At 54.1% G+C, this 27,301-nt stretch overlaps 1 protein-coding gene across 3 annotated transcripts in view; it reads left to right on the forward strand.

The window, feature by feature from the left end:
* The window catches only part of STAB2 (stabilin 2), a 139,524-nt gene that overhangs the window by 76,054 nt on the left and 36,169 nt on the right, over nt 1–27,301 (forward strand). For 2 of the 3 annotated variants that reach the window (XM_072724744.1, XM_072724741.1), the window contains exons 30-44: nt 413–527; nt 2,172–2,249; nt 4,096–4,194; nt 4,315–4,422; nt 7,490–7,621; nt 10,171–10,299; nt 11,579–11,635; nt 12,584–12,679; nt 14,794–14,989; nt 16,876–16,971; nt 19,532–19,577; nt 20,437–20,513; nt 22,582–22,707; nt 24,003–24,076; nt 25,564–25,635. In XM_072724744.1, the coding sequence (XP_072580845.1) occupies nt 413–527; nt 2,172–2,249; nt 4,096–4,194; nt 4,315–4,422; nt 7,490–7,621; nt 10,171–10,299; nt 11,579–11,635; nt 12,584–12,679; nt 14,794–14,989; nt 16,876–16,971; nt 19,532–19,577; nt 20,437–20,513; nt 22,582–22,707; nt 24,003–24,076; nt 25,564–25,635 (1,501 nt within the window). The remainder of the gene's footprint in view (nt 1–412; nt 528–2,171; nt 2,250–4,095; nt 4,195–4,314; nt 4,423–7,489; nt 7,622–10,170; nt 10,300–11,578; nt 11,636–12,583; nt 12,680–14,793; nt 14,990–16,875; nt 16,972–19,531; nt 19,578–20,436; nt 20,514–22,581; nt 22,708–24,002; nt 24,077–25,563; nt 25,636–27,301) is intronic. The other variant, XM_072724743.1, reaches the window with a different exon arrangement.

A 27,301-nucleotide genomic window follows, 5' to 3' on the forward strand; every position in this document is an offset into this window, starting at 1 on the left:
GCACAGAATGGAGTTAGTCCTGCTCTGCTTGTCCAGGGGTAGGGGATTTTTGTTAGATTTCCTGGGTCCCACAACGCTCAGTGGAGGGGGAGCCCTGGTCCTTGGCACCCTGCAAAACTCCGCGTGTTCTGGAACCCTCCTCACCTCCTTCCCCTGGGAGGTGGTAGCTCACACCCAACTCCCAAGTTCGCGCTGACTGCCTTCCATACGTTCAGTCCCTCCTCCAAATGCCCCCTACAGCTGTGCATTGGGGTGTGGGCTGATCCAGTAAGTAACCCAAGGTGCCAGGGTTAGGAGTTTCTGAAGAAGAGTCTGACCCTGGTGGTCCAGCTCTAGAACCGGGTTCCTTAGCTACTTCATGACAGTCCTCCATGCACCGATGTTTCACGGTTGGCCTCACGGACTGTTCCAGATACCACATGCTGCGGGGCACCTACGGACTGGCCGACCTGCAGGCCCTGTCACCCTTGGACAGGTTGGCCACAGCTTTGCCGGGCAGCTTTCTTCATGTGGCGAAGGCGGACAGGGTAAGAGAGCGCCATAGCCTGTCTGCTAAGCAGAAATATGCTGTTTGCATGTGTGCTGTCTGCGTGTACAGCGTGTGCACCACAGGAATTTGCAAACATGAATGGAATAGGCCAGGAAGAGGAGTCTCATGGGGGCGCCACCCAGCCTCAGCAACTGCCAACGTGTCCTGGCACACACGCATTACCCCGTAGTAATGAGGCTACGAAATGTGACCCTCCAGCCACAGGTCGGCCACAGGCACTCCCTGACAGACCGCAGGCCGAGCCACAAAGGCACACTTTTCCATTGTTCTGGGTAAATATCGCGCACTTGCCCAGCTTTGGCTATTCATAGTGACTAACACGAGCAGGTCCTGGTAGCCATCTAGCTGCGCCGTCACAAGTCACGGGATTTTATGTGACATTAGAGTCACTGAGCAGATACCAACTGAGCACCTACAGGTGCTCTGTCTGAGCGCAAGGAAGAGTGCAGCCCTGCAGAAGCCTGGCTCCCGTGTGGACTGCCATGCACTAGAGCCTGCACTCAGGCCTGCTCTGGGAAGCTTGGCTGCCTTGCTGTACACGAGTGTTTTAAAGCACTTTCTGTGCGTTGCATGAGGTAGAAATGAAGGTTCTCCTGGAGAGGGAGAACCGCTACATCAGTGCACGTGAGCCACCCACCGTCCAGAATGCTTTAGAACTACTGCTCTCAATCACCTTTCCCTCCCGCTCGTCAGTGCAAGGTGGCCAGGAACGTCTCTCCAGGGCCTCTGCTGATGTGACCTGGGAGCTGCCAGGGTGAGACAGGCCCGCGTCTGGACCTAGGGTCCCAGGAGGGATTTCAGACAAAGGGTGGGGTGGGGAGAGGAAGAAAGAAAGTGGACAGAAGGGAGCACGGCCAAGCCATGGCTGCTTGGTGGCCAAGCTAGGTGGGTAGGTCGCGTAAATAATATTCTTGAGAAGTAGCTGGGTTCTGGTCAGGAAAGTCAGATGGAGCTGCTGGGGCCGCTGAAATGGCACACCGCCAAGCGAGAGGCTCAAACAACAGGGAATTCCTCTTACGGTTCTGGAGGCCAGGCCGGAGGCCAAGGTGTGTGCAAGGTGGGCCCCCGAGGCTGTGGGAGGGGCTGTCGCAGGCCCTGTACTCAGCTCAGGGCTCCCACCCCCCCCCACCCCCGCACGGCCCTCCACGTCCCCCTCTGGAGGACCCCAGCCAAATCGGATTACGGCTCACCGAACCGGTCTCACTGTAACTCAAGTTCCTCTGTAAAGACCCTGTTTCCCACTAAGTCCCCACTGTGAGGTACTGGGTTAGGACCCCAACATGTGAGCCCCAAGGACACACAGTTCCACCCACGACACCATCCACAGATGCTTTCAAACTACAGGATGGCTGTACTGAACCCCAACCAGCACCCTTTGAACGAAGCAGAAAAGAACAGAATCGGTGTTCAGGAGCCTCCCAAAAAGTAGAGGAAAATATCACTTCACTGCGCGTGTGTGGTGGGAGGGTCAACTAGTGTGTCACGATGTGAACATGCCTCTAACCTCAGGTCATGGTTAAAAGGGTCAAAGTCACAACTGCTCAAGAAGTGTGAAGTGCAGATGTAGTTTCAGCCCCTGAATCACTGCCCTGTGAAGACCTACCTTGATTTGCATTCACAGAATATCACAATTGAAGGAGCAGCTATCATTGATGGTGACAACGCAGCCACGAACGGCGTGATACACGTCATCAGCAAGGTACACATTCGCAGCCTTCCCCGCAGACGGCTCTTCTGACTTCATCCATCTGTGCTCCCACACCACGTCTTTTGGGGGCAGAAACACCCACCTCTGGTAGGGGTGACATTGTCGTGCTCCATGACATCAGTGCTAAAACTGCCTAGAGGGTCAGTCGGACTCTGTGCTACTTACCCGGCTTCCATTCTGCAGTGACTCCTACGTCATGCGGGGCCACACGTGTCATATGTCTCATTTACGTGAAAGTCTTCCCCAAGAGCTGGGGAAAGGGCTGGTGGTTACAGGTCGCCCTTTCCCTCCCCTTTCTGCATAATTGCCCCCTAAAAACATGGGGTAAGGAAGGCCTAGAAAAAAGTGGGAAGGGGTAGAAAAAGTATTTTTGAAATTTTCATTATCTTCTAAGACGCGATGCAACAGTGTTCAAACGTATGAAATAGGAAGAAAGGATAGCGAGAAACGGGGTTTTAAGCTCTCCTATAATTTTCAGTTACTATATTAGGATTTTCATTGAAAATCAAGGTTAGAATTTAGGGCATATTGGGAACTTTTGGAAGGTGGAAGATTGGAAAAGACGATTAACCAATACCATTTCCCCTAAAATTATCCCCCTTGGCACTTAAGTATGCACTTTTGGTTTTAATCTACAGAAAAGGTCAACTATTTCTGTGCAGCAAAGAGAGGCTATTTGTGAGACTCTTAGGTGCATTATTTTGCCAAAGCCTTGCAATTCCCCTGGATTACCAGGAATCATTAAGAAAACCCACATTTTTGAGCTAGTGGTCACTTGCAGGGAGCATGCTGGATTTACGACTCAGGATGCAGACCAACATTACTTGCCAAGCATACTTTTCCTCTGCGATCCTGGCTTCCCAAAGCACTAAATTACCCCCCCGCCCCTTTGCATTTCTGGTGGCAACACCCAGCAGTCCAAGGGTGCCTCAGCCCTCTCCTGTCCTGAGCGTCATCCCCCTGGGACCTCCTGCAAGCCTCCCTGACCCTACAGCCTGAGTCATCAAGGAGACGGCACATGTGGCCAGGCCACACACCCTCTTTGCACCTCCTCCCCCCTCCTCTTCCCTCCCTGGGGAGCACTAAACACCCTCTCTTTGTGCCTCCTGCCTAGCAGGCCTCCCCCAAGTAAAGGCTAGGTTACTCCTCTCTCCCCCTCTGTACTTCCGGGGAATCGGGGGTGGCAGACTCACCTGGCATACTGTGCCCCTTCCTCGTGGTGTGGCCCGGTCTCCGCAGGATGGCATGATCCCGGGGAGGGCTGCTGTGACTCGAGGTCCCTGGTTGGGCCTAGCCTCATAGCTGCTGACAGCTGGTGGGCCTGGCAGCACAGTCGGTGCCAAGCCCTGGACAGAAAAGCATGTCCTATGCTCCCACCTGGTGAGTGCCAGGGCCTAGGGAGCACACTACGGCTGTCCTAGCCTCACAAGGAGGACGCGTGGAGCAGAGCTCCAGGGTTAGAGACCCACTGAGCGGAAGGTGACCAACCACCGGAGACTCCTGGCTGTGTGCCGTTTCTGTGTGACCGCTGGCGGCAGTGGCTCTCTAAGGTCCTCTCACACCTGCCCTTGGACAGGGTTCCTCAAGTCAAGGTCACCATGAACACTGGCACGCGGGTGCCCAGCCGAGGGCGGTGGCCTGGGGCTCAAAGCCAGCACACTGCAGGCCCCAGGCTGCACCCCCTTCAGCAGGTGGCTCTCAGAGGAGAGCTGCCCCTTGCAGCAGCCGCGGGGGCAGCGTGGGGACTCACATGCAGCGGTCCTTGTCAGTGCGTCTGCTCACGTGACCTGACCTGCTTGTGGACACAGCTGACAGAATGCGGGGGCTCCCTCCCCAGGTGCTAGTTCCCCGAAGAAGTCTGACTGGCCCCTTACCGAGCCTGCTGGCGCGGCTGGACCAGATGCCCGACTACTCGACCTTCCGGGCCTCCATCACCGTGAGTACCATGCATCTAGGCGGCCTTGGCCAGGAGGGGGGATGCAGGGGGACACAGGCACTGCGAGTCTTAACGCCTTCCACCTTAACGCCTTAATGCCTTCTGCCTCTCCCATCATAGCAGCACAGCCTGGCTGGTGCCATCGAGGCAGCCGGGGCCTACACAGTGTTCGCTCCCAGCAACCGTGCCGTGGAGAAGTACCTCCAGGAGAGGAAGGCCACCACGCTAGTAAGTAGGGGAAGTAGGGGAGCCACCGGCAGGTCTCCACATTGTGCTCACCCACCCCCCCGCCTAGGGGCGGCGCCCTCTCCAGCACCCTCCCTGTCTGCCTCAGGAAACCCCAGAGACACCCTGTCTCTGGAAGTGGCCCGCCCCCAGACGCCTGCAGCGTGTGCCCCAGGAAGCGGGCCAGACCCCATCCCTCCTCCGCGCCCTGGCCTCCCAGTCCCCTGGTCTCCTGGTCCCTGTGACAGGGATGCAGAGGAGGTGGGTCATGTGTGCCTACCTCCTCCCCTCGGGCCTCCATCCTCCCTGACTCCTCCAAGGCCATCAGGGGATTTTGTCAGGATATCAAGTCCCAGTCGTGCCACTCGGTGCCTCGACACCCTGGGTGCATCCCCATGTCTGCAAGATGGAGTACAGACCACCCAGCCAGGAATTAAGGCCTCTGTCCACTGGCTGCCAGGCATCCTTTAGTCACCAGCGGCTCCAGAATTGTCCCATAGGAGCGAGTCACCCTGTTCCCAGCACACCCACAATGAGAGGGCACGGGTGACGCTATCTGCACAGCAAGCACACTGTGCCCTGTAGCTTCAGACAGGGATGCGCGCTGGCACCTACCACACGCTCAGCAGCCTCTGGCCTTGGTGCTCCCCATAAGGCCCCTCTGTGCTCCCTGCATGGAACCCCCACGATGCTCTCCGCAGAGCCCCCCCCCACCTCATGCCCCCTGCACAGCTCCCCATGCTCACCGCACGGCCTCCCCGATGCTCCTGCACAGCCCAGGTCTCATGGACTGACCACCTCAGAGGCCCTGGCAAGCCCCAGGCATGTGCAGTGCCTTTGTTCCCATCCGCCTGGGTGCACACACACGCGCACACACTGACACACATGGACACACGCGTGCACATGCACCCAGACGTGCGCATGCATCCACTACCTCCTGAATCACCCAACCCTTGCCCACATCTGCTCTGACCTCCGGGGAAGCCGGCTGGTTCTGGCCTCAGAGCCATCAGACGACCTGTCCTGTGAGTGTGCACCATTTGCACACCCTCCAGCATCTGTGCAGTGTTATGAGTGGTCCTTTGGGCCTTCGCTGGCCCAGCGGGCTCTGGAGCCCGTGAAGGCGGAACCTACTCCTGAAAGTGGGGGGTCAGAGACCACCCTCATCTGTTTCCCCAGCCTGCCCGCGCCCAGCGAACCTGTTCAGGTTTTGCTGCCCTGGGATGAAACCTCATTTCCCCCAAGAGCCCAAGGATCATTTGAAGCTACAAAGACAGTCTCAGTTAAGTTCAGAAAAACATTCCAGCCCTGTCAGAGTCACCGCCTCGAATCGGACCTAAAATCTTGTCTTCTGTCGCTGTCGCTGCAGGGCCTTTGTCTTATTCTGGGGCCAGCCAGGGGCCAGCGGGGGCAGGACATCGTGCCTGAGAGACTTTAATAGTGTGAACGGTTTCTTGGTCACAAATCGGTGTGGGTGTAGGTGACAGGTGAAGAGGAGAGAGAAGCCGTGGGGTGGCAGCTGCAGGAGGCACTCCCTGCCCCCCACCAGGGTGGGAGAGCAAAGGGCAGAGGTCAAAGTCACTGCAACACAGAAACGGAAGAGCCCACAGAGCCTCTCAGGCTATGGAGGAGGTGCAGGTCACCAGGCGCTCTGACCCCACCCCCCCAGGGCCTGGGGGCCAGGAGCAGACCCAGTGGAGTGCCTTGCCCGCCCCAGCCGCTTCATCGGGGAGACAGCCCTCCCAGAGTCCACTGCCACTCCCAGGGCGCAGGTGGGCTGGGGGTGCCCACAAGGACAGGGAGCAAAGGGGAGACATACCCCCTCTCCCTCCTTCCCTCTGACTGGCCTCAGCCTCCTTCCAGCACTTTCACTGGCAGAGCTGTGCAGGAGTCGGGACACAAGCAGTTGTAGACCGCGGTCCCGGGCAGTCAGCAGCAGGCTGGGAGCTGAGAGACCATCAAGTCACCTGTGTCCAGCCTTGCCCAGCAGTGCTTCTGGTCCCACTGCCCACCCCCATCCCGGGCTCAGTGAGCTCAGTTGTGGTCACATCAGGTTTGACATTGAAGAGCAGGAAGTCTCAGTGGTCGCTCAGGAGACCTTAGGGGCAGGAAGGTGCTATGCCTGGGAAGCCAGCGCTCTTTCTGGGCTGGGCCCAGGGGCAAAGCCCACGCTCGTGCTGTCTCACTCTCCTCTCTGTGTCTCATTCACTCACCCTCCTTCTTTCCTTTTTTTTTTTTTTTCCTGTGAATCCATAAAATATTTATTACGACACAGAGAGAATTGCAGAGATTATGTTCAAGTGACTAATCTCTTATAGCCCCCCCATCCCCCACCTCCCACATCCCTCTCTCCCATCCCTCTTTCCCTCCCTCCAGTGCTCCTGTGGCTCTTCAGGGACCCTGCTCATCCCTGGTTGTCTCTGACTGCCCTTGAGCCGTGTGCATGCACCCTATTCCTGTAGTCATGTCCTCAGACCCTAGGCCTCCAGCTTCTCCCCAGGGCCTGTGTGCCCCCCGAGGCAGTCCTCCAACACAGGACCTCAGGCCCAGTCCTCCAGCTCACAGGACGTGCTGTCCCGGAGCAGTGACACCCCTCCTCCCTCCATGATGGACCAGCCTGCCAGCTGTCTGAGGTGTGAGACCCTCAGGTCTCAGTACCGCCCCCATCCCACAGGCCACTGTATCTGCAGAGAACACACATCCCATCTTTCAAAAGATCCAGCTAGATCTTATAGGCCCCTGAGGTGAAACACAGGCGTGGGACTCTCCCTTCCTAGCAATGCTCTTCAAATAAATCATCTTTAAAACCCTCCATCAGGTGTCATGCCCTCCACCTGGGTTTTAGGGTCACAGCACGAGTTCTGGGCCATCCCACCTGGAAGATTGGCCAAGTGTGAGGTGATGTGTCTCCATTCAGTATCTGACATCTACTATGCCTGATGCCTCTACAGTTTCCTATTCCACAACCTGTGGCTCCTATCCCTCCCACCGTGCCTGGCGCCTGGCAGCCTCCTAGGGCCCACAGACGCGCTGACCTGCGGGGTGACTTCCAATCCTGTTTGTTGTCCAGGAGGAAGACGTACTCAGGTACCACGTGGTCCTGGAAGAGAAGCTGCTGAGGAATGACCTGCACAGTGGCATGCACCGAGAGACCATGTTGGGCTTCCCCTACCTGCTTGGCTTCTTTCTCCAGGATGGCCAGGTGAGGTCCTGCGACTTCAATCCTAGGGATGCTGGCCTTTCCCCCATGATCCGTCGTCACTCCGGTGCTCCCTGAGCCTTACCGACAAAGCGCAGTTGCCTTTCACGAGAAGGCTGCTCGCTCGCCCTCCCCGGCACCAGCCTTGGGATAGTTAGAGTGAGCCTCACCAGTCCTGGCACTAACCCTTTGACACTGAGTCCTGTCACAGCCCTTGGGCAGTCCCCAAGCAGTCTGTAAGATAGAAGAGGACCCACAGCAAGGCCCAACTCCCAGGACGTGGCACCGGCTCTTGGGGGCCAACTGACAGGTGGGACCCAGCGGCCACGTGAGTGATGGCCCGACAGCCTGATCGTCCAGACCACGGTCCTAGGACCAACTGACCCCCACACCAACGCCTTCATCTCATACAACCACTAAATAGGTCCGTGTTCAGAATTCACGCAAGAGAATTGATGAGACAAGACACGTAAAGTATTTCAAGTGTAATTCTGATGACCTATTTCAAACCTCAAGGAAGAAGATCGTTTATGGACATTCAACAAGAAACCCAAATGTAGCCCTAGTATAAATCCTCCCGAGGAAAACAAACAAGAATAAATCATTGTTTCAGGTAAACTACGCACAGTATTGAGAGGACGAAAGTTTAATTACAGACTTTTTTTTTTTTTTACAGATTTTATTTACTTATTCATGAGAGACACAGAGAGGCTCCCTGTGGGGAGCCTGATGTGGGACTCATCCCAGGACCCTGGTATCATGCCCTGGGGCAAAGGCAGACACTCACCTGCTGAGCCCCCAGGTACCCCATCACAGACATTTTTTAACTATAATATTTTTTCAACCTACTTGAATAAAAAAAAAAAAGAGCCTAAGTCTTCGTTACAGATAGAGCTGACTCCAGGTATTTTCCTCTGACTCCTGTAAATGATCCCACCTGTCACGTCATGACGTTGAGGAGATCCTTTCCCTATTTGTCCTGGTAAGGCAACTTTTTGTTGGTAAAGGACATAGATGTCTTGTGTGTTTATCCGTATCACTCCTTGCTCCGTCACGTAGAGATGAACGTTGTCTCGCAATCACTTGAATCAGGGTCAGCTCTGTCACGTTTATTTCCCGGTTGGTTGGAAATCCTTGGGTCCAAAGCAATCTTTACCTCATAATACACAAATGCTTCTACGTCCCAGTCAGGGTTCTGCTCATCCCGGCAACTCCTTCCCTTCCTGGAGGGGCGAGGGAGCTGCGGGGAAAGCCCTCACAACCAGCTAGCTTGCGCTCGGATAAGAATTTCAATGCAGCACACAGTGCACTTGAGAATGAGAATTATTCAGACTCTTTTTAAGGCCACGTCCACAGGGTTAGAGCATCAGAAGTCCCATCATTTTGTTGATTCTCAAGCAGCTCCGTGTCTCCGGTTTGGGGCGTCGTCTGTGCTGCAGCCCCACTGACACCAGCCTCCAGCCTCCCGCTGCTTTCCCAATCTCAGACTCCACCTCTGTGGGGTCCACCGCGATTTGTCTCAACGCCCAGCGGAAACTCACCTGATTCCAGCTGAATCATAAGGGCCTTGGACGTGCCAGGGCAGTCCACATATCAGCACCTACAAGGAGTCATTTCAGTACCACGGCTGCAGAAAACGTGGGGATGTTACCGTCATTCTAAAACCCTTACTGGATCCAAACTCAACGTTTCCTTCGGACAATAAGGATCCCCCTCTCCCACCCCACACCTACATGCACGCACTCATGCTCTCTCTCCAATTTCTTTAAAGAACAATTTGTTCCCAATTATATTATTTATACTGATGAATGAATGGATGGATTTGCTTGTTTTGCATCACTCAATCATCCCAGTGGTCTCTCCTAAAACAGAACAAGTTTCAGCTCACACTGGAATCTGAGTCAGCAGCGTATACCACAGAACCTCACAGCACACACCATGCCCCGGGAGAGGGTTCCACCCACTGGAACACTTTTCACAAGCAAAAACACTAAAAAAATGCTCATTGTTTTTTTTTCTTAAGTGCCCGGGGCTTGGCCTTTCTGCAGGTCGCTTACAAGTTACCGGAGAGGGGTGCTGAGAGGCCAGCGCGGGTCGTTCTCCGTGCCTGGTTTGGGCAGGTGCTCAGACCGCCAGGGCCACCGCCGGGGCACAGCTGAGCTTGCCCACACAGCCTTTTTGCCAGTGAGACTCATGTGACCGTCGTGAGTCAGGATTCTTCAGTCATAAATCAACTAACATGAGGGTGGAAAGAGACCTTACAGGTGATCTAGAGCCTCTTCCTTTTACAAAAGAGGAAATTGAGGTTGAGAGAGGAAAGTTACAGAGTCCAGGTCCCACACACAACAACATGGTGCCAGATGCGGGCCTGTCACCCAGACTCCCCTCCATGAGGAGAGCACTTCCTACGAGCGAGCGAGCGTCACCTTCCAGGGGAATACTGCCGGACACATCCCCCAGCTGCTGGGATGTCATAGCCTCGGGCCCTTAGCTTCCCTGTTTCCCTCGAAATCCCCACAAATAAAACTCACATTCAACCCTCTTGTTCACAGCTGTATGTAAACGAGGCTCCAATAAATTACACCAACGCAGCCACTGACAAGGGAGTGATCCACGGTTTGGGGAAAGTTCTGGAAATTCAGAAGAACAGGTGTGTCAGTAACGACACTACTATTGTGCGAGTAAGTGATATCCAAGGCCAACGAGGCAACTGTTGGCTTCATTTTTTGTGAATTTCTTAAGCATATGATTCATCTATCCGGGTCGCTCAGTTCAGTTCAACAACACATTGAATGAGCATCTGTGGTGAATGAAGAAGCAGAATCAAAGATAAATAAGACACAATCCCTGCCCTCTGTGTGGGCTCACAGTCCGGCGCAATGAACCGTAGCGTCGGTGCCAGGGAACCTCCTGGAGAGTTGTATAGAGCAAGACTCAAGCCATTGTCTTCCCAGAGAGAAACAGGCCAGGCCTCGCGTAGGCGCAGAGAGGGGCCTACAGTGTGCCCAGGCAGCTGTTGGCCACGCCTGCTCTGCTGGGACAGAAAATACAGAGATGGGAGTATTTCCGCATAACAGAGAATGCAATCCCGGGACTCCAGCCCATGGGATGGTGTGGGGCCTTTCCATAACAGTGACAACTGCTGATGTTGGAGGCACTTATTAGGCACCAGGCGCTGCCCATACTTTATATAGTTATAAGGATTTTATGCAGGTCGATACACATGTTGCATATATCAATCCATGCTCATGACACCCTACAAAATAGGCATGATTGCTGTCCCCATATTACAGATGGGGAAAGGGAGCCACCAAGAGGTCAAGTAATGCTCCCAGGTTCACAGGACCAGCAAGTGGCAGGCAAGGAGTTAAATCCAGGCCCCAGAGCCAGAGCCCTGAAGGACCACACTGTCCTGTCTGGTGGGAATACATTAAGAATTAGTCACATCAGTCTCCTCTTGTCCTAGGAATGGGTCACATTCAAAAATTTCTGACATTCTTCATGTGCGCTCATTGTTGTAGGACAGTGCGTATCCTCTGCACGCCAAGCCCTTGGCTCCCGGGTGCTCCCAAGACAGGGTGTTAAGTGTGACCCATCATCTTAGCCCGAGAATCTGGACCAATTCCCCAAATAGTGCGTTTTCCACACATGAGGCTGTTATTAAAGGATTTAGGGTGTAAAGGGGATAAGACTTCCTCCAGGTAAAGGATTAGTAGCAGCATCAGAAGGGTACTATAGAGGAAAGCGATGCTCAGACACCCCAGGCCTCGAGTAGTTGGAGTGCAAGCCTAAGTGAATAGGACAGAGGTCGACTGGATGAACCTCCCTAATACCTTTCTGAGTCACAGTTCTATATCCTAAAGCCTTCAACTCCAAGGTCTGAAAAGTACTTGCAGCCTCACTTTGCGCTAATAGTAATAACCATGAAATGTTCACTTTTCCTCTCTGTGCTTTATGAAGGGAAAATGTGGGAAGTGTTTCCAGCAACCCATCTGCCCAGCTGGAACTAAACCACTGGTAAGTATTTTGTCTGCTTTACAAAGTGGTTTGCAGCTCTCAGGAGGTCTAAATCAGACAACCTCAAAAAAAAAGGAAGGAAGTAAATGAGCCTCAAGCTCACCTCATTTTCACTGCCCTCAATTCCTGCACTTGGTTTTAATTTAATTTTACCTTTTCATATGCATCTTTCTAAAGTCTTGAATCTATTTCTTTTTTGGGGGCCAAAGCAAAATTTAATTAATACCTAAATAGGAGCTGGGGTTCACATCAGTTGACGTGCAATACAGGGAGGGATTTTTCACCTTCTACATCTTCCAATCCCAGAAGCCAGGTGAGGACAAGAGCAAAAAATCTTATCAGACAAGGCAGACTCCACACCCAATACCACATCCATTCTGGGTGAATGTCACCTGCCTGATTTCCTTTTACACTTGAAGTTACAACTTTCTCCAATAAACAGACAGCAAACTTGGGAGAAGTAAACATGTCTTTGAGTTGACAACCAATCTGGGTTTCTCGTAGCCACTTACTGCAAAAGCTACTTCTGGTAATGTCCCAATAATGACCAAAAAAAATAGTTGCTTCTGCACCTTTCATCGCACGAGAATAAGAATTTGTGATGATACGATGCTGATTCTCTCCCTAGACTCAAATCTTGTTATTGCAGGATGTCTTTATCTAATGTCCTTGACAATCTTCCTAACGTGAGCTGGTTTTCTAGACCAAAGTTCTTGTTGCAGAAACACTGTAAGATGTAATCAGTTGGCTGTTGCCACCTGTTCAGTTCTGGCAGCCAACATTGAGTTTGCATGTCTCCTTTTCACAAAGCAGCTCCAGGAGGCCAACCCCTTCCCTGTCCAGGACATTTCAGGCACAGAAAACTCAGGATGTCACCCACCTACTTGCTCTTAGGAACTGGAACTTCCTCCTCACCAAAGAGCTGACACAAGCGTCTCCATTCCACAGGGCAAAGAGATAAAGAGATGTATCTACACCATCTATTTCATGGGCAAGCGATCCCTGTTTATTGGGTGCCAGGCAAAATGTGTGAAGACCATCATTGTGAGTACAACGATCGAATTGCCCTTCCAGTTCTGGCAGGAAGTCATATCATAGGTCACACTTTTCAGATGCCTTCACGTCGATCCTTCTGCCTCTCCTCTTCCCCCTCATTGTCCTCGCTGTCACTGCCATACAAGGTAGCAGAGGTGGCAGGAAAACTCAGGACAGACACCTCAGTCAGGAAACAGGATAAAGCTGTGATATTCCCTTGCACTGTGAGGAAAGTAAAGGACTGAGAGCCTGGGAGGCCCACCTCGGGTCACGGCAGGGCGAGAAGGAAAGAGAAGGTGCACCTGGCTGTTTAGAAGACAGGCCCCAGAGCTCAGCATTTCCACACTGTTGCTTTGGAATATGCAAGAAAATTCTCTATAACTTCCTATCCTGCTTCTTTCCCAGAAGACCAGACATCGCTTCTGCCAACCCTGCAGAAACAGGATGATTCAGCCCTTAGGCTTCAGAGCTTGGGGATGCAGAAGGTTTTGTGGGTTTTTTGGGTTTTGTTTCCCAGTATCCAAAAATGTTTTACTGGAACAGAGCCATGCTCATCCATTTATTTTTTTACTGAAGTTTAATTAACATATAATGTTATATTTACTTCGCATGTAAAACACTGTGAGTCAATAATTCCCTGTGCAGAATCTAAAAACGAAACAAGGGAACAAGGAAACAAACCCCAAAAAATGAAAACAAAGCAAAACCAAAAAAAAAAAAAAACAACCAACCCAGGTTCTTAAACACAGAGCTAACAAACTGGTAGTTGCCAGAGGGGAGGTAGGAGGAGAGTGAGTGAATAGGTGAAGGGGATTGTGAGGTACAAACTTCGAGTTACCAAACAGGACAAGGATGAGAAGTGCAGCATAGGGAATTCGTTAGTCATTTGTGGTAATGCCCCCTTAATGTGATGAGTGCTGAGTTGTGTAGATGTGGGTAGTTTGGTGCTTTCGGGAATAAAGGCAGTTTAGGGGATTAAAGTGTGACTTGTGGGGCACCTCGCTGGCTCAGGGCATGATCCGGGGTCCTGGGATCGAGTCGGGCATCGGGTTCCCCCCAGGGAGCCTGCTTCTTCCTCTGCCTGTGTCTCTGTCTCTCTCTGTGTCTGTCGTGAATAAATAAATACAATCTTTAAAAAAAATTATATTTATTTATTCATGAGAGGCACAGAGAGAGAGAGATAGGCAGAGACACAGGCAGAGGGAGAAGCAGGCTCCATGCAGGGGGCCTGACGTGGGACTCGATACCGGGGTCTCCAGGATCAGGCCCTGAGCTGAAGGCGGCGCTAAACCACTGGGCTGCCCAAATAAATACAATCTTAACAAAAAAGTGCACTTATAACGACGAGCACTGAGTAACGTACAGACTTACTGAATCACTATATTGTGCACCTGAAACTAACATAACATTGCATGTGAACTGTACTGGAATTAAAATCAAAAATGAAAAGAACAGGAAGAAAGGGGGCCCCAGGCCAAGGGCAGAGTCTGTAAGGCTTCTGGGAAAGATAAGAAATCTGCATCCAAAATGCCCAGGGCTTCTCCTGCACAGGACCTGGGGGTCAGGAGCATAGGGTCAGGGTTCAGGAGCACGGGGTCAGGGGTCAGGAGCCTGGGGAGGAGAATCACCCCCCCACCACCACCATCATTCTTTTGTTGTTGTTTTTGGGTTTTGGGTTTTTTTAATATTTTATTTAAATTTAATTAACCAACATACAGTATAACGCCCAGTGCTCATCCCATCATGTGCCCTTCATCACCCAGTCACACCCCTCTCCCCCACTTCCCCTCCTGCAACCCTGTGTTTGCTCCCCAGAGTCAGGAGTCTCTCATGATTCCTCTTCCTAAATTCCCTCCACCCCCTCAGTACTCTTTTCTCTGTTCCTGCTGCCCTCCTTTCCCTCTGGCCTCATTCCTGTCTCTCCCCACACCCACCCCACATCCCAACACCTCCCCTCACTCCAGCAGCCCCCCAAGCTTCCTGTCCCCCTCCCCGTGCTCCAGCAGCCCCCCAAGCTCTGCATACCTAGCCCCGCCCCCCCACTTTCTGGACCCCATAGCGGCCAGAACCCACAGATGGAGGGCCCCCCCTGCCCCGTGCAGCCGGCCTGGTCCCCCTTACAGACCCGAGAGTGCTGTGCCGGCTTCTATGGCCCCCAATGCCAGCCCTGCCCCGGGGAAGCGGGAAACGTGTGCTTCGGGAACGGGATCTGCTTGGACGGCGTGAACGGCACGGGCGCCTGCGAGTGTGGACCGGGCTTCGCGGGCACGGCCTGTGAAACCTGCACCCCTGGCGCCTATGGGGCCCACTGCGACCAAGGTGCGCACCCTGCCTCCCCCACCCCCACTGCTCCGCCGCCTCCCCCCCAGGGTACCCTCCCCAGCCCCACCTCTGCCATCTGGGGATTATAAGGACATCTGGGTTGGGTTGTTTGCATAGAACCCGGTTTTCAAACACTCTCAGGTCACTAATCACACCCTCCCACCCCCCTGACCGCCCTGCCATCTGTTCCTTGCCCCGCAGCCAACTGCGGGCTCCCGTCTGCCTGTGCGCTGGCCCCGCAGCTAGCCTCTCAGGCCCAGACATTGCTTGAGAGTTGAAGCGCCCGTGGGTGCTAGGTGTCCGGCTGCACCCACGTACCTTGCGTGCGCCTCTCTCACAGGTGGGCCTGTGTGTGAAGGCTGGGCTGCAGGGCTTCCCCCGAAGTTGCACCCGGGGGAGGCCTGATATTTGAATGCATGTCTTGCTGGGCCCCGGAGCCTTGCCTTTGAGTTGTGCTGTCCCTTGCCGGCAGATCATTAATTCACCGTCAGCAGGCCACAGGCTTTAAGCTGATTTCACAAAAATCATCAGCTGTTTGCATTCTCTGACCCAGACTTCCTCCGGGGAGGACACATGCTTGGGAACAGGTTCCTATCCCATAATGAGAAAACAAGGCATTTTTCTCAACTCTGCCCTAAAAGCCATACGTTGCCGCTGGTGTCACTGCTTTGTCATCAGTTCCTCCGAGCCAGACAAAATCTGTATATAAGGGGATCCTTGTCCTTGGACCACATAACATGTACTTGCAAGTCTAGCACCCCCCCCCCTTTCTATCATTTGGAAGCATCTTCTGCTTTCACGTGTGCAAGACTTCTGCACGGGGGATCTGTGCTCTACCTTCCTGGGGCCAGCTGAGCCCCAAGGCTAAACGCCTTGCTGGGGGGAAGGCATCCACCCCAAGGTTTCCCGCCAGTTCTCAGAGGCGGTACTGCCAGGTGACCAAGGACCTGCTGTTCCATGCGGTTGAAGTAGGCAGAGCCGCCGCAGGCCCACACACCTAGTGGACAGACCCTAGGGAGCCAACCTGATCCCATCCAGGTGTCGCCCTGCGTCCTCAGATAGCCTCAGCTGAGCACACTAGCCCCACATGGGTCACCGACCCACAGTGCGACCCAGTCCCACAGGTCACGACCTGGTCCGACTCTGCCCCTGCCCCTGCCCCTCCTGCTTGCCCAGCCCAATGAAGACAGTGATTCTCTGGAACCAGGCTAGAGACCGAGGTGCCCTTCGTGTGAAGAGCTGCTTCTAGTAAACGATCCCTGAACATGGGTCCAAGGTCTAACGACCTGTGGGTGCTTTTCCGATGTAGGAAAGACATTAGGGCTTGAAGCCAGCGGCCAGGAAAGAATTCTTGAGATGTCTTTGGTAGAAAAGTGGTTTTGTTAAAACACCCGGACAGGACTCACGGGCAAGAAGAGCTGCACCAGGGTCACGGGGAGGGCCCAGTGTAGACTCTCAGGTTGGGAGGTAGGTATGGAGAGCGGAAGCCTCCCGGGTGTTTTGGAGACAAGGCTTCCAGGATCCTTAGGGGCCCAGCTATTGTTAGGAAAGATCATTTATTACTGTTTTGTAAAAACTCAGTCATGAGACCCCTAGATGTATATCAGTGGGCATTATGCTTGGGGGTGGTTGCCAACATGGATCTTGGGGGTGTAGAGATAAAGGAAGTTTCCAAAGGAGGTTTTCTACATCAGAGTAGACTCACCAGGTCCTGGGGCTTGGGCTGAGATCACCTTTGCCCTCAGCAAGGGATCAGCCTCTGGGCGGCTGAGCCTCTGGAGGGAGGTCCGTTTGCCTGTTTGAAGGACTTGGCGGTGGGCTGCGGTAATGAGGACGTTTAACAGTTTTCTTCTGCCCTGTATCCCACTTCGATCTCCCCTTAGTGTGTTCTTGTGTCCACGGGAGATGCAGCCAAGGACCCTCAGGTGACGGCTCCTGTGACTGTGATGCTGGCTGGCGAGGAGTGAAATGTGACACCGGTAAGGGCAAGCCGCGCCCCCCCCCCCCCCCCCCAGGATGAATTCTTAGCGGCTACATCTCTGTCTTCCTGAATGAGAAATGACACCTTTAGGGGCGCCTTGGGGGCTCTGCTCAGGTTCCAACCTCAGGATCCCAGGATGGAGCCTTGTGTGGGCTCCCTGCTCCCTGCTCGGCAGGGGTCTGCTTGTCCCTCTGCCCCTCCCCTGCTTGTGCTCATGCTCTTTCAAAAACATAAATAAATCTTGAAAAAAAGAAGAGCATAAAGGAGAAAATAAGACCTACCTTTCCACAGCCGGAAAGAGCTATCATTGATATTTTACGTTCACCGCCCCGTCTTTTTCTGGGAGTATGAACATACAGGGTGACACCATGCCCCCCTCATTCCACAATATGGGATGGATATCTTTCCATGTGAATAAATGTCAGTATCAGTTAATTTCCATGCGATATTCTGTTACACAACTACCTCACACTTTGAGACCGATTTCCTATCGTCATCGTCATGCTGCAGTGAATGTCTCATACACACATCTTTTTGCATTTGTCTAACTAATTCACCCACTCTCGTTTCTAGAGACGGGGTTTCTAAGTGAGGAGCAGGCACTTTGGGGGAAGGGCTGGCTGCTTATGCCACACTGTCCTTCTGGGAGCGCATCCATCTGTTTTCCCACTAACAGGGCCCATCTCCCCAGCCCCACCACACTCACTGATGTTGCTCTTTTTTTCCTTAAGATTTACGGGTTTACCTCAGACAGAGAGAGAGCGCTCCAGGGGAGGGGCAGAGGGAGGGAGGGTCTCAAGCAGAGTCCCCGCTGAACACGGAGCCCAACACGGGCTCACAACAAAGACCTGAGGCCAGGGCCTGTGCCGAATCCAAGAGTCAGATACTGAACCAAGGCCCCCCTGGACGCCCCTGTGCTGATGCTTCTTAATGTGCCGAGGATAGGCTCCACACACCCTCGTCCTTCTTCCCTTGCTGGAAGGAAGACCCGGTCCTCCCCCACCTGCTTCCCCAGGGAAGCCACCGCTTGGCCACCAGGCCTCCCAGTCCTGCTCCCTCCTCCCTCACTCACATGTCTACACTGTTCTAACCCGACCATCCCTCATGGCGCTGGGCAGCCAGCAGGAGCCCCATGACCTGTCCCCCTGCCCCTGGTGGCATCCTCCGCACCACTGTCACAGACGACTTTCCAAAGCACAGGTGTCTGGGTTCGGGCTACTGCAACAAACACTGTGAACAAGATGACGTATTAGGAGCAGGTTTCTCTTGAGGTTCCTGGGTGATGGAAGTGTGAGGTGAGGTGCTAGCACTGCCAGGTTCAGGTGAGAATCCTCCTCTGGCTTGCAGACTGCTGCCATCTCATGTCCTCACAGGGTAGAAGAGGCGCGAGTGCCCTCCAGGATCTCTGACAGGCTCTAAAGCCAGTTGTGCACCCTCCACCTTTAGGACCAGCTCCCCAGGCCCAGCCCCCAGTACCATCCTGGCGGAGATGAGGCTTCCCCATAGGACTGGGATGGGGGGGCAGGGGACACACGTTCACCCTGTAGCAATAGGTAAGATTTTATTTCCCACAATCCGGCATCGGGCTCCCTGCAGGGAGCTTGCTTCTCCCTCTGCCCCTGTCCCTGCTCATGTGCTTGCTCTCTCTCTCTCTCTCTCTCTCTCTCTTAAACAAACAAATAAAACAATAACAAGCACAGCCCCAGATTTGGCTCGAAGTTCGAAGTTCGGAGAGGAGTTAAAACATGACTGAAATACCTGCATATTTCAAGCAACAGGGATTGGAGGGGGAGGGGACAGCATGCAGGAAGGCACCAGGCTGCACCTTGTCCCCAACCGGGGCTGTCAGTGTGGGCCACCACCCCTGTGGTCAGGACCTTCTGTGGGACGTGCGCTTTAATGAGGCTCCATCCCCAAGCTCTTAGCAGGAGCACCTGCCCCCTAGGGCCTCCTCCTTTATCTCCAACGATTTCTTTCTGGATCCACCCTGCGGGAAAATGCGCTAGCTGGGCCTCGGAGCACAGGAAATTTAGGAATGAATTGGACTAATAGATAACAGGTGCCTGCTGAATGCCTACGTGGCCCTGGGTTATTTTTGCATATACGAAAGGAGGAAAAAAAACCTTTTAATATTAGTAGTAATGAGGTTTTCTTTGTTTATATCTCTCTCTAATAAAACAGTGAAAACCTAGAAAGAATAAGGAACATAGGAGATATAAACCAAAGTGGAGAATCAGGCCCCAGAGAGGAACACACATCCGGATGCAGATCCTGAGTTTGGAGACTGTTTTCCCCTCCTGTGCGCTCAGTGCAGCACAGGGCCTGGCAAGCAGCACACACCCCATCAGCATATTTGCCCTGCTGACTGGGCTGGGAGCTTCCAGGCAGCCAATGCAAAAAAAAGGGAGGGGGGCTCGCAAGATCACTAAGTTTTACAAAGTTCACATGACGCGTATCATTACTTCTGAGACATTAAATCTTTCCTCAGGATCAAACCCCCAAGACAGGCCTTCAGGCAGGGTGTGGGAAAGGACTGACCCAGGGGTTTTGTTTTCCAGAGGTCACAGAAGACGACTGCCATGGGACATGCCACACTAGTGCCAAGTATGTACCTTGGAGCTTCCTTTGGGCTGAGGCAAACTGGACCTTCCCTCATAGTGTCCACCTCGGGGCCGTCATGTCCTGAGACCATTTCTGAGGAGTTAGGACACAATAAAGTATGAAACGACAATTCCCTCTGAAAAGGCTGCCATCACCTTGTCAGAGCCAGCCTTTTTTTTTTTTTTTTTTTTTTTTTTTAATTCATGAGAGACACAGAGAGAGAGAGAGAGAGGCGCAGAGACACAGGCAGAGGGAGAAGCAGGTTCCATGCAAGGAGCCTGATGTGGGACTCGATCCTGGGTCTCCAGGATCACACCCCGGGCTGCAGTTGGCGCTAAACCACTGTGCCACCGGGGCTGCCCCAGCCTTTTTTTTTTTTTAAGATTTTATTTATTTATTCATGAGAGACACACAGAGAGAGAGAGAGGCAGAGATACAGGCAGAGGGAGAAGCAGGCTCCCTGCGGGGACCCTGCTGTGGGGACCCCGATGCAGGACTCGATCCCAGGACCCCCCGGGGTCAAGCCCTGAGCCAAAGGCCGACAGACACTCAGCTGCTGAGCCACCCAGGCACCCCGTTCATTCTTCATGAATGCTCCGGGCCCAGTGCGGGCTGGGGTGCCTCACCCTCCCTGCAGGCCAATGGTACGTGAGTGCAGTGCACAGTGCTCACCGCCCAGGCAGGGCCGCGCTAGGAAGGCCCCTTCTGCCAGGGCTGAGCCGAGACCTTTGAGTACCGTGGGGGCAGGGCCGGGGGGCCGGGGGTGGACAGGGTGCCCGCAGGTGGTTCCTGAGTTTGGGCTTCTGGGTTTGGGTGGTTTTTGTTTTCTTTTGTCGATGGCACTTGCCCTTTCTCATTGCAGCTGCCTCCTCAATGCCAACGGCACAGCCTCCTGCAGATGTGCAGCAGGATTCCAAGGGAATGGGACCATGTGCACAGGCAAGTGAGGTGGGGCCCGCGGGGGCAGCCACTGCCGGCCACTGAGACCAAACTGGCCTTTACAGGCCCTGGCTGTGCCCCCAGGCGAGGAGCTGCTGCTCACAGAAGGGCCCGTGTTGGTTTAGAGATGCCCAGGCCCCCTGCACCTGTTTTCTTCCCCAAATAGTGGGTCACAGCCTTGAGGGCAACCGACAACAAGTTCACCTGAACAACTTTAAAAGTCCTGCTGTGATGGGCATAGGTGTGGCCCAGGCTTGGGGACTTTGGGGTGGGACAATGGCTGGACCCCATGCTCCCCGCTGCCTCCCAGGTGGCAGGGCAGCTGTCTCACCTGCTGTGCACCCCCTCAGGCACTGTCTGCCCTGCATAGCAGTTTGGGGTGAAGCCTCCTTCCTGTGTAACCCAGGACGAGGCAGGCTCACATCCCCCTAGCTTCCAGTCCCAGTTCCTACAACTTCTCTTACCTGCGGACAGTCGCTTAGCTCATCTTTGCGTCATCTTTCTTTTTTTCTCTGGAGGTAGTAAATACTCAGAGACTCCCCCCGCCCCCTGCCCACCCCGACCCCTGGGTACCGGCCTGGGCTAACCCCTGGACGGTCCTCAGACCAGCCTGGCACACAGCTAATCTCAGCCCACGTGAGCTGATTCCCCGCTGTGGCTCCCACCACGTATTTGCTGCTGTAACGACAGGAACGCTGGGTGCCCTTTTTCCCTGGCGTGCCTCGTGCAGGCAAGCTTTGATCCAGGTGACAGTGCAGCCGCCACTGCTTCTAGACCGCCTTACCCTGGGGACTGTCCCAGCCTGCACACACCCTGACCCCAGCCCCAGACGTCCCTGACAGTAGGAACTACATGGTATGCCAGTGAGAACAGTTGAAGGGGACAGCAGCTGGAGCGGTTTTCTTGCCTTCGGTTTTTAGGAAAAAACACCCAAAAGTGGGAGGACACAAGTTAATACGAGACGAGCCAGCACTTCTCTAGCACTTTCATATACGTTTTCAGGTCAGGGTCTCTGAGCTTGTGCATAGACCTCTGTGGGTGGACCCCAAGGGTCACGGTCACTGAGCCACTTGTCCACAGTCACATGAGGGAACTCCGAGTGGATCTGGGTCTTTGAAATACTTTGAATTAATTTGTGTACAGGTCATGAGGCTGAGGTGCAGGTTCCTTCTTCTGTATGTGAAGATCCAATCGTCTCCGTCTCATTTGTTGGAATGATTATTCTTTCCCCCATTGAAATGTGTTGGCATCTTTGTGGAAAATCAGTTGCCCTTGGGTAAATGAGCTTGTTTCTGGGCTCTCGATTCCATTCTATATGTAGAGATCCTTTTATCAGGTTGAGGAAGTTTCCTTTATTCTTCGCCTATTGGGTTTTTATTACTCAAGGCACTGAGTCTTGCCCAATGCTTTGTTCCTTCTCTTGAGATGAGCGTGTGGGTTTGTCTTTAGTTCTATTGATACATTGCGGTACATTCATTGATTTTTAAATGTGAAGCCACCTTGCACCCAAATTCCCACTTGGTTATGGGGCACGATTCTTTCTATACATTGTCTAATTTGACTTACAAGTGTTTTCTTGAGGAGTTTTTTTCTTAGAATTTTTTTTATTATTTATTCATTCATGAGAGACACAGGCAGAGGGAGAAGCAAGCTCCCTGCAGGAAGCCCGAGGCAGGACTCAAATCTTGGGACCTGAGCTGAAGGCGGATGTCCAGCTGCCGAGCCCCCCAGGCTCCTTTCTTGAGGAGTTTTGCATTTACACGTGCAAGGAATACTGGTTGGTAATATCCTGGGCTGGCCCTGCCTGGCTTTGGTGTCAGGGCAATAGTGGCCTCATTGGATCTCCCCTCGTCTCGCTTTTGGAAGCGTTTGTGAAAATCTGGTACCTGTCCTTCCTTAAATGTCCAGTAGAATCAAGCAGTTAAGACACCCAGTGCCCTGCGCTGCCTTGAATCATTCACACGCAGTCCAGCACCTGACACGTGGAAGCACTGTCCATTTCTGCCCAGGGGACGCGGCGTCGCTGGCTCCCCGACCACTCACACTCAGTCCCACTTCTCCCCTGCAGCCATCAACGCCTGCGAGACCAGCAACGGGGGCTGCTCCTCGGAGGCCGACTGCAGGAGAACCACACCGGGAGGCCGGCGCTGCGTGTGCCGGGCAGGCTACACGGGTGACGGTGTCGTGTGCCTCGGTGGGTAGCAGCCATCGCCCGGCCCAGAGCCCTGCTTAGGAGTCTGGGCCCTGCTCAGTGACCCCGCCAGCAGGGCAGGGTGCCCCCAGAACCACCTTTACGTGGATGTAGCCGGGAAGGCAAGAGGGTGTGGAAATGTGGCCACAGCTGTTCAGGGGGTGCGATGTCCAAAAGTCACTCAGAGAGGGGAAAAGGGAGAGACTTTCTCCAGTTAGATGTTATGGTGGTGACTGAATTTTGTTTGACACTTATTAGTTATTTTTTACACAGTAGCACATTCTCACCGTAGAAAAATTAGAGCATGCATATGCGCTGCAAGAGGGTACATTCTGGAAATAACCACCCTTCAGATCGTTGACTGTATGTATCACATTCCCTTTACCTGTGGACACTCGAGCATATTCGAGAGTGAGGGTAAATTCTCACACCCCCCAGAGTTACCAACGTCAGTCACTTCACTATTAATGTGGTACTTTGTATTCGGGTTTTGTCGCCGACCCAATAATGTCCTGTTTGGGCATATTTTTCCTCTAGCCCAGGATCCCGTTTAGGGATGGGCGTTGTGGTTAGCGGCCACGTCTTTTCGGTCTCCTTGAATTGGGGATGGTTCCCCTCCCTTGCTTTCTTTTATGACATTGACGTTTGGGGAGAATACAGCCCCCACCCGAACTGGTTTTCATAGCACGTCCTTGATTTGGGGTTTGTCTGATGTTTGCTCATGATCCTGTCGAGGTGGTGCACTGCAGACTTAGTATCACAGCAGTGATCCTGCGTGCGTCCTGCTCAGGGTATCGCCCTGCGGGCTCAGGGTTTCCAGCTGCCTCTCATTTGTGGTCTCCACACACAGCTGCCTTTCCCCTTAGCCACTGATAAGCAATTCGCGCAGAGCTACCTTAACACCACGCAATACCCTGTTCCTCGTTAAACGTCCTCCTTCGTGGAGGCTCTGTCGATGATTCTCCTTGAAGCAAACCTGCTATGATAGTTACAAGCGGCTGGTTTAATCCCTGAATGTTTTCCTTCACAACATGGTAGATGAGGTTTTGAGATTCTATTATTTCAAGTCCTTGGCTGCCAGTGCTCATACTATTCAGTAAGGGACAGATGCAAACCCACAGACTGTGCCTCCGGGCACCATCCCTCCCAAAGGAGCTGATTCTGAGGAACCTGTTGGGTTATGTGGAGGGCAGACACCCCTCCCCTGGTTCAGTTAGCTGGCCCGCCTGGTTCCTCAAGTGTCTCTACTTTGAAAAGGAGCCTTGATTTTCATGCCAAGCATTGGCTTTTTGTTTTAGAGATTAACCCGTGTTTGGAGAACAACGGTGGCTGTCACAGGAATGCAGAGTGCACGCAGACCGGACCCAACCAGGTGAGCTCTGCCTGCCAGGGCCCTAGGACTTCCTCCGACCAAATTGACCAAATTCCTGTGTCTTCAGACCCAGACCTGAGGGAGGGAGCTGAGAACAGGTCTGTGAGCACCAGCAGAGTAAAACAAATCCTTTATGGGGAAATCTGAACGAATTCCCAGGGGCCATTCTTTGGGACTGAGAAGTGGTGGCAGTGAGTGCAGACAGGGTCCCCAGAAGAAGTGGTTTCCTCCCACGGGGGAGACATAAACAGCGGCCAACACCACATAGTTGCAGAAGCATCTAGAAAGTTTCCAACAATGCTCAGCTCTCTGAGGTCTGAATTCCACACTTTTTCCCTGGCCCAAGGCTCTGAAATACATAGGCCATGGCAGACCGTGGCGGTTTTCAGCCCTCTCAGCCGTGTATCACTCCGCACAGCACACCGTGCAGCTGGAGCCAGCATAGCGGCCAGGCAGTGAGCTCCATCAGAAGCTGCACGACGAAGTGAAGTCCCCAGGGCATGTTCTATGGACCTCGTTAGGCCCCCGACCTCAGTACCGGGTGTCTCAAGGGGCAGTACAAGCAGGTGCATAAAGCACCCAAAAATAAAGAAAAAATCACACTTGTTTTGAAAGAACTACATGTATGTCTGGGGAACCCAGCAAAGTGAGTGGTGGACTATCTTAGACATATTTTAGGGCTCAGCAGAGCTCTTCTGTCAAGCCACCTGTGGAGAAAGGAACACCTCGAAGCACATGGTGCCCAGGCTGTCTGCAAATCCTCCTCCAGACCTAAAAGGCCATGAGAGGAACACCGCACCTCTGAGACAGGACCTCAGACCAGGACAGCGGCCAGGGACAGGGTGGGGTCTTTGGAGAGGTCAGGGGCTGAGGTCAGGGCACATAATGAAGGAAGAAGCAGAGGAGTGGACACCTGGCCCTGGCCGTGACCTCAGACTCCAACACGGGGACATCACACCCAAGCCCCTGTCCTGGGGAGAGGCTTTATGTGGACTGGAAAAGCCATCTGGCTGATGGACACACCAGAACCAGGTGCCCTGCCCCGGGGGTGCACGGTGTGGTAGCCAGAGCATGGCTGGGCCTCAGCCCCCTGGCTCTGTGCCTGCGAGTTTCTAAGCAGAACACCGCAGCAATGAGGGTGAGAAGACTGTCCCCAGGCTCCTGCAGATGGTGTCCCCTCCCTCAGTTTGGAATCCCCCCACCTCCTGGGCCAAACGGTGGCTCTGTTTCTACCTGTGCCCCTCAAGTGGTTCCAAAGCCCCTGCCACTCGGGCGCCATGGGCACGGAGACACCAAGACCTCGGGGTGAGCCACATGGCCATGGCTTTTCAGCCGCAAAGCTGGGCTATAAGGTGACAGTTCCCACAGCAGCTGGACACCCCCATACCAAATAGAGATGCCTGTGGCATGGCCATGGCCATGCCGCACTGAGTGTGAAGCCTGCACAGTGTTTGGGGAAGTAACCTGCTCCCCCCCAACCCCAACAGGCAGTCTGTAACTGTTTGCCCAAATACACCGGAGACGGGAAGGTCTGCACGCTCATCAACACCTGCCTTACGGTGAGTCAAACATGGGGCTACGTGGCAGCAGCCTGGCCGGGGTGGCCCAGGAGGAGGCCCAGTTCCCCCTTGTTCCAGCTGTCGTTGGAGAGACCCCTTCTCTGCCTCCCCTCCTCTCCGCATGGCCTCCAGCTCTGTGCAGGTGTCAGGTCCTCTCCTAGTCAGGCCCTGAAGACTCCTCCTGCTTCACCTCGGGGTCCTTAGTCACCTCCGCAGGGACTCTCCAAACAAGGTCACATTCATGACCCCAGGGCTGAGGACATGGACAGACTTATTAGGTGTTGAGTGAGCACACAGCGTGGTTAGAACTTGAACCCGTGTCCCTCTCCCTCGAAGGCAGCACCCTTGGTCACATCTTGCAGTGCTTGTAGTAAAGTATGTTTTCCTGCTGATGAGTATGACCCAGTAGAGAGAAGGAAATGCCTCCTGAAGGAGGGAAGGTGGATTGTGAGGGGAGGAAGGAAGGTACAGGGGTGAGGAGGAGGGGGCCCAGAGCCCCCTGCTGAGCCCTAAGGCACAGGGCCAGTAGTAGGGAGGCAGGTAGGAGGTTAGTGGGTCAACCAAGCAGGCAGCCAGGTAGGTAGGTAGTCGGTTCAATTGGTCAGTCAGCCAGCCAGTTACTGTCCCTCCTAGTCACGTACTGCACGTAGCGCTGACTGTGAATCAGCCTGTCTGACCACATTCCAAAGCCCTGTTAGTCCTGCGAGGACCTAGGTGCTCGAATGTCTCCATATCTGGGGACACCTGGTTCGGGTGACTCCCCCCGGGTCGGTGGCTGTCCCCTGGGTACCAGGCCCATGTGGGCACTGGGAGCTCATCAGTGACCAAGCCGCCTAGTGTGTTCCTGTAGAGAGTTGGCCCTGAGCAAGGAGAGACCCCTGTGGCCCCTTTAGTTGTTTAGGAAGGAAAGCAGCCTGGGGAACGGTGGGGGGGGGGGGGGGTTGCCGCGGGAGGTTGGGGTGGTTGTGTGTCCTTTCTCCCTGGGGTGTGGGCTGAGGGGTGAGCTGGGGGCCAGGGCCAGGGGCTGACAGGTGCAGGGACCATGAGGGTATCAAGTGGCTTCTCTGGGGACACAGGAATTTAAAGGCGCTGGAGGAGCACGGAAGCCTGAGTAGTCCTATAAGGACTTGGAAGGGAGTCGAGTGGCAGCACCCTGGGGTCAGGCCAGCCTAGGGGGGCAGTTGTGGGGCCATCCCGTGGGACACGGGTGGGGAGCAGGGCGGCCAGGGAGCCCAGCAAGTGGATGGGAATGCAGGGATGAAGAAGTGGCTCCAAGGAGGAAAGGGCCCTGCAGTCAGAGGAGGGGTGGGCGAGGGCAGGGGCTTGACAGAGACAAAGGCAGGATGGGGTCACGTGGGGGCAGAGTGCTTCCCGGCAGGCAGACCCTTGACAGGGGTGTCGATGCCCCTGAGGACCACAACCATGTAGAGGGGAAGGTGGTGGCCAGGCACCTGCTTGGGTCAGGGGTCAGGGGTTCCCAGTGTGCAGGGTTGGGGGGGGGGCCTGGGAAGGATGAGGGAGTTGAGGTGCTCTGAGGCAGCCGAGGAAGAGCAATAAGCCCAACACCTTGCCCACACCCACCCCCGCCCAGCACCCCACTCCTGGAGCCCCTGAAGTGAGGGTGAGGCAGGAAGAGCTCCTTGGGGTGCAGGACACAGTGTCTGCG

This window comes from Vulpes vulpes, chromosome 10 (assembly GCF_048418805.1).
Source record: "Vulpes vulpes isolate BD-2025 chromosome 10, VulVul3, whole genome shotgun sequence".
Taxonomy (NCBI): Eukaryota; Metazoa; Chordata; class Mammalia; order Carnivora; family Canidae; genus Vulpes; species Vulpes vulpes.